Below are 10,174 nucleotides of genomic sequence, written 5' to 3' on the forward strand. Positions count from 1 at the left end.
CTATTACAGAGCCTTGGGGGGATCAGGTAAATTTTATGACGACCAAATTCTTTCAATCATTTCCCCACCCCCCCCCCCCCCACTGCAATAATCGTTCCTTAAGAAGAATGACGTTTTAAAAAGACGCGAACAAACCTTTAATCGTTGAACAAACGTATAACTAATTAACTGATCTAGTGAATATATATCCATAAACGGTTAAGTTACGTAACGCAAACTGATATCGATGAATGCCACACATGAGTAGATTAATAAGTAATTTGCAAACAACACGCAAAGAACACTTAACTCGAGTTCTGTATTTACAATGAACTCTACACACTCGCCAACTACGTAGCCCTGCGTTGTATCAACACTCTCTATTGCTATAATATAATTATGGATTTGTGTTAAAGGTGAAGTTTTTAAGTATACTTTAAAACTTAATTATCCTTGCATACCTATTTTGTTTTTACTGACAAATGTATTTCGAGCATAACTGTGGAACTTTCCGCTAATTAATTGTCACATCTTTTCCTTACGGCCTCAGCAGTTTGAGAGTCTTGAGTTGCAGTAACTGAGAACTCTTCGATTCAGTTAACTGCCAGTTACAATTTGTCTCACGCAGGAGTGACAGTCAATCAAAGTTCACTTCCTTTACTCTTCTTTGTTCCTTTTACACGTCTCCTCGAGAGTTTCGGCGTCTTCTTCGGTGGGCAGACTCTTTTTACTGATAATTCCCTCGAGAATTGCAATATTTTTCTCACGGGTTAAAAAAAACGCTTCTATTTTCGCTCTGACTTCCTCTATCTTACCAGCTAAAGTCTTATCGTCAGTAAAGAGGTCCTCATCTTTAAAAGCTTCTTTAAGTTCCTTCTTAATACGTCCGAGTAACTTCTCTGCGATGACTTTTACCAAATCGTCTGCTCCTTCCATTCGTTGCTGGCCATTTTTGACCGTTCTAGCGAAGTGTTGATTCTCATCGTCATTTCGAAGGTCATCTGCCTCGCCTTCGGGATCTTTCGGCAACTTGTCCACATTCAGTTCCTTTGCTAGCCCCTCCATTGTATCTTTCGCCAAATTGGCTTGAAATTCTAACTCCTCAAAATTCGTCCTCGACTCCTTGGTGGTCATTTTCTCCAAAAATTCCAAATAGCTCTGCAGGTTGTCACCTGTCGTGGTCCTTAGCACGTTTATCTTTGACGCCTGATCTATAGCTATGTCTACTTTTCGTTTGTTCACAACCATCTCCCAAAGTACATCTAGAGATTGTCTTAATTCTTTATAATTACCGAACAGTTTGCTTACCGCGCTGGACAATCGATTAAAATCTGAATTTGCCATTTTGGTTAAGTTTTCTTGGCCGGGTTTGGGCGAAGTGGACAATCTTTACAACTCGCTTGCAATGCGGAAAAAGGTGCATGTAAATGAGTTATCAGTCATCCGTTTTGACACCTTCCCAGATTTTCGGTACGCCGGAAAAAACACTTTTGGTGTTCAATTACAACGCAGCAGTCATCATTGAAAGGCTCTCAGTGCAAAGGGAAAAATATCAATTTCAAATGCTTATTATAAAACTTGGTGTTGTGGGTGTCTGTGTCTACATTACACTTTTCACCATGCGATGTATTTCGGCAAAGAAATATACTACTTTGGTTTTATGTTTCCTCTAATGAAGCAGCTGTCAAACTGCACGTTTTTGGTGCTGGTTGTTGACAGATCAAAAATCATGATTGATTATGTTGAAACCTTGCCAAATTTAGATGTACCGGTGGTCTTAATAGCGAGGGTAAAAAACAAACTCTTTACTTTTCTCTCAATTTTAGCGTCAGCTGTCTACTAACTATGTTGAGGTACAATATTATTCCTCATTGTTGAAGCTATTCTCTACGAATGGTAACAACTGTTGCTCGTGAAGTTACTATGACGAAAACATTTTCCGTCACCTCTGAAATACGCATTACCCGGATCTGTTTACGTCTTGCAACAATAACAAAGGCAGGCAAATAAAGGAGCTCAGAGGTGAAATATTGATGTAACATCAAATTCTTCCAACTCCTTGTGACCCTTTTTGGGGTCAAACAGTTAGATAGGAGAATAAATCGTTAGATCGTGGTAGTAAAATAGAAATGGCCGACTTGACTTTTTGATCGGGACTTAATAAAGTAACAGAACACATTTTTCCGAATTCCATAAGTCTTCGGTTCGTGATTTAGAAGCTTTCCTCGCGTTCTCCCAACATCCCAGATTGCTTTATCACGTTATAGGGGAGCGTTGCGTGACATCCAAAAAAACGGCTGCGAGAGAGACAGGAAAAATGTGTCAAATTGATTTTAGGACATCACTTGTTGTCATCGACCAAATGCGGGCTGATAAAGCATCCGCTTGGTAGCTGAATTGACCAATCAGACGATGCCTACTATCTCATCTATGTTGAAACGTAAATCGATGTTCTGGCCGACTGCAGGATGAAATCGAAGTTCCTGTTGCCCTGAACCCCTCATTCATCCTTGTCATTCTGAGGTCTTCATAGCCCTTGCTCTTCTGCCTCCAATTCTCATATAAATTATTCAAACTTGCATAAAGTTAAGATAAAAATCCTGCGGGGGCAGATCGCTTAAACCATCGCCTGGAAACGGAATGAGGAAGATTCTTTTCAAAGGATTACACTAAATTACTTTTGTTTGAAAACATAAAGGGTAAGATTCACTTCAATTCACTTTTTTGTTTTAAATAAGTTTGGTAATTTTTTCTTTGATTGTGGAATAATCATCTCAATTAAGTAATTTTTTGATTCGAACTTCCTTCTACATAGATCACATCCTTCCTCATTTATTCGCTTTGGTGATCTTTTTAGCGTAACACCCTACACCAAGAGTTTCAATTCTCTATTGAAGCCAGTGATCTCGAGAAAAAAATGAATGAGCAGAGTTCTAGTGTAACTATTGAAGATAAACAAGAAACATTAATCGGCAAGGTTTGCAATCCGTGGACGTGGCGACTTGCTAATGGTTTCATGGCCTTGTTCTTTGCCTTCGCCACATATGTTCAGGTCAGTGTACCACATTTTGAGTTTATTTTTGATATTCTCAGAACCAGGCAAGGTAAATCTGTAGCGATATCATCATTTATTTATCTTTATTATACGAAAAATGGTCCCGCTGATAAAGAGGATTTTTTTAATATAAGCTGGATTACTAAGCAACAAATACGAACCGTGACTACGTGTTGATTTCATTCACTTGACACGTACATAGAGGTAAGTAAAAAATACGTGACTGTTAAAAAAATTGCCATATTTGATATAATTAAGAGCTATGTAATGTTCTCTGATGGTTTTGAGCCTTTCAGGCGGCTCGGTGATGTCGATCATTAGAATATATTACGGTTAAGAACCAATTCATTTCAAAAGTAAAATAGTACCTTGAATAGAAAATACAGTTTGTTTATGTAAAGTTAGCTCTATCGTTAGTGTCTTCAAATTATATTTCCGATATCAAAACTCGGCTAGATTAAGAGGTTCAGGGCTGGGAACAGAATCATGAAAGTGTAAGACACAAGGGAATCCCCATCCTGCAGATAGAATTGTTTTATTCACCTCCTAAGAATTGGCTCCGTCTTTTGGGATTTTTTTTTTTTGCAGTATGTTTTATTCATATCATAAGAATTGGCTCGGTCTTGTAGGAATTTTTTTTTTTTCGCAGTATTTCTCAAGACTCAGAGGATTTCATGGGAATAAGAACATTTTTAGCAATTGATTCCCTAAAAGAAAATTAATTTAGCAGCATGCACTCAACAACCTATGAAAAAAGTAATAGGCCAGGAGTGAATTAATCACAGTCTAGTGCTAAAAGTTGACGAGAATTTATTGCAAAAGTATGTTTGGTGAATGCATGAGATTGATTATTGATCTTTGAATTTCTTTTATCTTTCTTTGTCCACAACAGCTCAATGACCCTGATCCTGTAATATGGATGGTAGGTCAGGCTTCTTTTCAGTGATTTCAGATTTTTGGTTATGAGATGGTAATTACATGCAGTAGGTAATTACATGAGACAAAAGAAAAGATCATGGCCCTCGGGAGGAAAGAAAAGTCTTCTGCAATGGCCAGGATGACTTATGTTTTGTTCACTGGATAACTAAGGTTGTACATGTTTAATAACCCTTTGATGCTTAAGAGCCGGAGACTAGCATCTAATATCTCCCTACAATATCTCCCTGTAATCGCACACTAAGGTCATGAGAATAAAGGAAATCACCAACTAAAGGAGCTCATTTGCATACAAATTTACCTCACCAGGCCCCGGTTGTTCGAAGGATGGATAACACTATACACTGGATAAATCTCTGTCCGTTGGATAGCGCAGTCCGTTTTGGTAACACTTATCCGCTGGATAGCGATTTATCCGATGAATAGTGTTATCCGCTCTTTGAAGAACTGCAGCCAGGACGTTAGGAGATGTAAAGAGAACAGCATGGAGAAAATGCTTCCTGTTGTTAGGATGTAAATTAGGGTTCACCAATACACAAATGGGTATATAAATGAATAAGTGATGAAATAGTCTCAAAGCTGTGAAATATGCATTTCAAAGAAATATGATTGAAGCTTGAGGACTGTGTGAAGTCAACCAAGGAAGAGACTGAGTTCAAAACTTGAGTGAAGTGAAAATTTCAGAGTTAACAATAATAACAACCTGTTTTTATACGAACAAACAATTCTTCTCACACTTTTTTTTTCAGTTCATCTATGCCATTCCATGTTTCCTGTGTATTGCTTTAGTGATTGATTCATCATTACAAGGTAAAAATTATCTGATGATGAAGATGCTGTTTTTATTTAATGTTCATTGCAGTAGACCCAGGTCTTAATTAAAAGCAACAAAGAAACCACTTTAAGAAAAGGAACCTATTTTAAAGTTTCAGATGTACTATTATTATTTGATAGCAGTTTCACCCCTTGACCTCCAAGAGTAACTAACATCTTATTTCTCCTAACAATATCACTCCCAAATCACACAATCAGGTTACAAGAATAAAGGAAATGATCACCAACCAAAGAAGCTCTTGATTGTTAAACAAATTCTCCTTGTCAGCACCTTACAAAATGTATAGAAAACAGTATGGAGAATATGCATACTGATGTGAGGGTGTAAATTAGAGTTAATCATAAATAAATAATGACTAAAAATCTACCATGACTGTAGATATAATCATATTGTCATATTTATTCTGTTTTAGTTTTACTATACTTACAAATTGCAACAATATTTTTATCTCTTTATTTTGAAGATCATTATGTATGGAGGTACACGGCGGTCATTCATGTCGGTGTCAGCATTCTGGGTATTTTTTACTCACTAAGTATCCTATTTACAACTGAGATCAGCTCTAAAAATCCGTTGGAATATGAAGAAGGAAGGTGAGATATATTTTGTTTGCAATTGGAAAATAAAGTGAAGATGAAGTTTATTTATTAATCTGACAAATGATTCAAATAAAAAAAGGAGCAAGTGATCATCGTAACTGACTTAGAAAATTTAATTTGTCCAAGCAGTTATACATTGTTTAACCTTCCAAGTATATAAATATGATTTTAAGCCCTCTCACTTCCAGGAGTGTTCAAGATGTAAATTCTCCTCACATTTTATAATGTTATTTACAACTTGGACATGAGAATTAGGAAATCTGTATATGACTATGATGATTAGCAGCAGTTTGGGATAGAGCTCTAAATTCTTATTACAAGCCTTCAAAGTTTTGTATGGTGATTACATGAGAGAAATTCCTAGCTCAAAGCTCAAGCCAGATTTACTTTCTTAAACCTTGCCTGATTCTTTTATGCAGGGAAATTGGAGGCCTTTTGATTATCACAGCCTGGTTAGGGCTCTGCTGGCTAAGAAGACTCGGAAGGTAATAATTATAGGAAAATCCTCTTTGATTCCTTTTAATGTTTTCCTTTGTTCTGAGTGGCTGTTCTGATTTCTTTGGGTCACAAGACCTTACTAAAATTGTGAATGTTTTGTTTATACTTTGCAGTTTTAGTGAAGCAAATGTCTTTTTTTGGTCGGCCACAGTAGCTGTCTCTCTGACTCCATTTGTTCTCTTGGGTTACTATGTAAACACATGGGATGTGTCTGCAATACAAGGCCACTGTAAAGACATAATCTCAAGGCATCTGTACAAAGAAATTTAAATATAATAATATGATATATATATTTCAATCTAATCCAATATGTTAATACATGAGCGGCACATTTAGCCTCCTTTGCAGGCAATGTTTGGTCTCGTCATTTAAGGCACATGCAATGTGCAATATGCGGAAAAGTAGTATATTGCATGACAAGACTAAAACAACAGCCATGAAGGAGACTACAGCACATCAGGTAGAGATATAAACTGAGATTAGGCAATTCCAATTCCTTTTTTCACAAACAACAAATTATGCAAATTAAATTAATTTGCATAAAGCTAAAATGAAAATTCTGTGGTTAAACCAATTCACCTGGAAACAGAATGAGAAAAATTCTTGGTAAAGGAAGGATTAAACCACCCTAGTTTTGTTTGAAATGTGGCCAGATTTGTGAGCACCACAGCAAGAATTAATATCTGTTATTATATTACTCACAGTGCCAGTGGATAAGATGACGCAAATTCTGTGTTCTGAGTGGCTACCCAAGCAGGCAAGATGGGCCCATTTTGTCTGCCCAGGATTGCCTGCATTGATCCTACGTATAAAATTAAATTAGTGCTATGTTCGTAATTCTGGGACAATGTCAGTGATGGAAACACAAAAAGTGGCAGAAGATAGTCACGACGACAAAGAAAACAGAAATGACTCGCGTGAGTCTGTTGTGCTAGAAACATGTTTGGCTTTCTTTCCTGACTCTCGAAGTAAAGCAGTCATTCTTAATTATTAAAAGAGCGTAATCTTTTTGTAATATAATAAATTTTCTATTAACCAAGCTTGTTCAGTTTGGTCAAGAAGGCTGGATATCAGCTATGTTTTTTCTTTTGGCATTTTTGTGGACCTTAACTTTGTCTCAATCCATAAAAATGCCAAAAAAGAACTCAGCTAATATTCAGCCATCTTGACCCCATGCTTGGTTAATAATGCATATTTATTACATGACTTGGGCAGTCAGAGGGTCAATAACTAAAATCAACCAATCAAAATGCTCTATTGCCAGTCAATATTCTCTCAGTATTGGACTGGGCACTGTCCCAAATGATACTGCACTTGTGTCCCTTTGAACTTAAGTCGTATAATGAATCTCTTATTAACCAAGCCTGCTCGGGACCTTACTGGAAGAATATTGGCTCTCGGTCTTTTTTGTACGGACCGAGCGCAGCGAGGTCTGTACTGTCAAGACCTCGGGCCAATGTTCTCCCAGTATGGCCCTCGCGCTTGGTTAATAAGATATATGTCTTGATCATTGTTCAAGCTGATAAAGAATAAGTAAATACTAGGCAATTCACAAATATTATGTGGACATTCTTTATTGACCTTTGGCCTTGTTATAGCCTAGAGGGGCCAAGTAATTTTTATACCAGGTAATGAAAAAAAAAAAGAATCACCAAAATTAATGGCATGGAGATTGCAAACCTTGTGCCCTTGAATGTTAAGGACTATTTTTAATTATTTGTCAGTTTTCATAGAGTTGTAGAATGAAATAAACCACTCTATATTCCAGAGTTTTTTCATGTTGTTTGTTTGCTTCCAAATCTTCCACCAGAAAAACACCTACTTGCTACGTCGAGATCGTCAGAATATGTTATGAAATATTTTGTAATAGAGCGTTTGCACATGACGTCACAAATCTCGCGGGAAAGTTGAGTCACCATGTTGGTGTTCCACATTTTTCAACATGGCGGGATATCCTCTCTCAGATTATGCAAACACGCTCGATCCCCACGTGAAAAAACGTTATTTAGAGAAGATTTATTGTGTTGGAATCGATCCTCTCTTGTTCTCAGACAAAAAATACGATCCAGAGTGCCTGCCTCTGGTCAAATCGATGGATTTATTGTTGTTTTTGGTGATTGACATGAGTTATTACAGTAAAGACTATTTTAAGGTGTATAGAAGTCAACAGAACATGGTTGTAAACATGAAAGTGTTGCTATTGAAACTTATGAAAAGATCATGAAGGAAAAGCGCATCAACTTTCAGGTAACGAAATGTGGCACATTTATCAATAATCAATATCCATGGTTACATGCCACACCTGACATTTTGTGTAGGTGTGATTGCTGTGGGAATGGATGTAGGGTGGTCAAAAGCCCCTATTGTTTAAAGGATATAGACTTGGAGCTGTATATTAACAAATACAACTCATGCCTACTTTTACCAAATCCAACAGTAAATATTCACTGCTGAAAAGCTTTATTGGGACTTTGTTTGTGGTTTTCGTGAGCAAATTGATCTCTTCTGTGAAAGAATTTTGCCTGATGTCAGACACTGGTACTCTGTTGTTTCCAAACTTAATCACTTCTGGAGATACTGTGTGCTACCAGAAATTTTGGGAAGGTGGTATACTCAAAAGTGAGGTTTGGCTCATTCATCCCCTTATTCCAATTGTTTTTGCTTGTTTTTGCAGACTGGCAGCTAGAGGGCCTGTGGTAACATGCACAAACCGAGCATGTCCCATGTCTACTTTTCATTTATCTTGTTTGAAAATTACAAAAGTACCTAACAAGTGGTTTTGTCACCTGTGTCTAAAAACACCAGCAGCCAAAAATGGAAAATCAAAATGCAAACAGACAACAGATATTTTGGATGAAGCTCTCAGATTAGATTTTATCTGCACATGCAAACAGAACCCACCTTTCAGATAAACTGCTGAAATCCCACAACCCATTTTGTCAAGGTAGAAAGTTTTTTCATTTGCCCTGCTTATACTTCAAGCAGGTGCTGAACAATGCAAGGACAACTTGGGAATGTATGGTGTGTAAATCAGGAGGAAAAACTGAACAAAGGTTGTTAGTGACACTTTCAATGCATCTGATGATAGTGTTGTGATAACTGGTGTTTCAAAATACTCTTCAGAAAAGTCGGCATCACTTGCACAGCTGGATGATGGGCATTACCAATTGATTTCATCACCCAATGGTTGGCTTGACTGTGTTATTATCCATGAAGTACATGTTTGTCTAAGAAACATTAATCCAGATGTGGAGGGCTTTCAGAGACCAACTTTAGGCCCCTTTAGAAACTTAATCAGGTTATTGGGGAATTTATTCAGATTCTGCATGCTGGCAATGCCCACTGGGTATGTGTAAGCTCAGTAGGGTGTGAAGATGGCACTGTCAACCTGTATGACAGTTTGTACCATAACATTATTCTAAATGAAGTACAAGAGCAGGTACTCAATCTTGTTGGACGTTCAAATTTTACTAGCATTTCAAGTTGTCCCTGTCCAACAACAGACAAATAGCTGTGACTGTGGAGTATTTGCTGCCACCTTTGTTACATGCCTTGCTTATGGTATACACCCTGAAACAATGCAATTTGATGTCCCTAAAATGAGAAACCATTTATATCAGTCTAAAATCTGGTATATTGAAAATGTTTCCTAAATTTTAGACTGCTTAAGGTACATCTACAGTTAAAAAATTTTTGGAGAGAAAGAATACCCACTTTATTATAGTGAAAATAAAATAGTTGCCCGATGCAATGGACCTGCATACTTGAATGCTCAAGATGGAGGGTAGGGACCCAGTGTACGTCGAATCGATCCCAATCTTTCGCAGCTTCTTCTGAAACGAAGTGCCGGCTGCAGACCCTATCGCGTTCTTAAATATCATCAGTTAAGTCATCTCTACTTATCGCACAGATCCACATTCTTCTTCGCTCAGAAGTAAGTTCTTCGGTGTACTCTCCTTGAGCATACTGAACACGTGGGAAACGAAAAAACATTACTTTTTCGACGTTAGACCACTTCTTCCCTGTTTTGTTTCCACAGCTAATGACAAGGCAAGGGACTGTGATAACGAAAATATAAATATTACACGACTGTCTTCTCAAAACCGTAAAATGTGCTCCAAATGTTTCCTGTCACAATACTCAGAGCTCATTATCATGGAACACCAACATGAGGGATGAAGTCGGTTACCATGACGATAAAGAAATTTGGTCACGTGAGTGAAAACGCTCTATTCTTTCAGTTCCTTGCATTTAAACCGTAGCCCGCGATCT

At 37.4% G+C, this 10,174-nt stretch overlaps 2 protein-coding genes and 1 long non-coding RNA gene across 4 annotated transcripts; 1 reads left to right on the forward strand and 2 right to left on the reverse strand.

Moving 5' to 3' along the window:
• Positions 1-113: 113 nt before the first annotated feature.
• On the reverse strand, positions 114-1,453 carry LOC148722504 (uncharacterized). The gene has a single exon (XM_088735316.1). It carries the CDS (start codon positions 1,321-1,323, stop codon positions 637-639), a length of 687 nt encoding a protein of 228 aa, XP_088591442.1. The 5' UTR covers positions 1,324-1,453; the 3' UTR covers positions 114-636.
• A 272-nt stretch (positions 1,454-1,725) lies between these two features.
• LOC111343769 (transmembrane protein 220-like) lies at positions 1,726-7,671 on the forward strand. 2 transcript variants are annotated; one of them, XM_022950960.2, is made up of 7 exons: positions 1,726-2,678; positions 2,795-3,031; positions 3,927-3,956; positions 4,720-4,780; positions 5,269-5,398; positions 5,824-5,889; positions 6,016-7,671. In XM_022950960.2, exons 2-7 carry the CDS (start codon positions 2,897-2,899, stop codon positions 6,170-6,172), a joined length of 579 nt encoding a protein of 192 aa, XP_022806695.2. In that variant the 5' UTR covers positions 1,726-2,678; positions 2,795-2,896; the 3' UTR covers positions 6,173-7,671. The 2 variants fall into 2 exon arrangements, with proteins under 2 accessions (XP_022806695.2, XP_022806693.2); XM_022950958.2 differs by having other exon boundaries at positions 1,989-2,678; positions 2,837-3,031.
• A 1,674-nt stretch (positions 7,672-9,345) lies between these two features.
• Positions 9,346-10,132, reverse strand: LOC148722505 (uncharacterized). Its single transcript, XR_015992268.1, has 2 exons — positions 9,617-10,132; positions 9,346-9,496 (listed from the first exon to the last, which is right to left on the reverse strand). It is a non-coding gene; the product is annotated as an uncharacterized LOC148722505 (long non-coding RNA).
• Positions 10,133-10,174: the final 42 nt, after the last annotated feature.

This window comes from Stylophora pistillata, chromosome 10 (assembly GCF_964205215.1).
Source record: "Stylophora pistillata chromosome 10, jaStyPist1.2, whole genome shotgun sequence".
NCBI lineage: Eukaryota > Metazoa > Cnidaria > Anthozoa > Scleractinia > Pocilloporidae > Stylophora > Stylophora pistillata.

Bases quoted from the DNA above. Each gene is read 5' to 3' on its own strand.
- LOC111343769 (XM_022950960.2), top strand. From the start codon at position 2,897: ATGAATGAGCAGAGTTCTAGTGTAACTATTGAAGATAAACAAGAAACA. The intron at 3,032-3,926 runs GTCAGTGTACCA...TGTCCACAACAG, and splicing joins CCTTCGCCACATATGTTCAG to CTCAATGACCCTGATCCTGT. The intron at 5,890-6,015 runs GTAATAATTATA...TATACTTTGCAG, and splicing joins TGGCTAAGAAGACTCGGAAG to TTTTAGTGAAGCAAATGTCT.
- LOC148722504 (XM_088735316.1), bottom strand. From the start codon at position 1,323: ATGGCAAATTCAGATTTTAATCGATTGTCCAGCGCGGTAAGCAAACTG.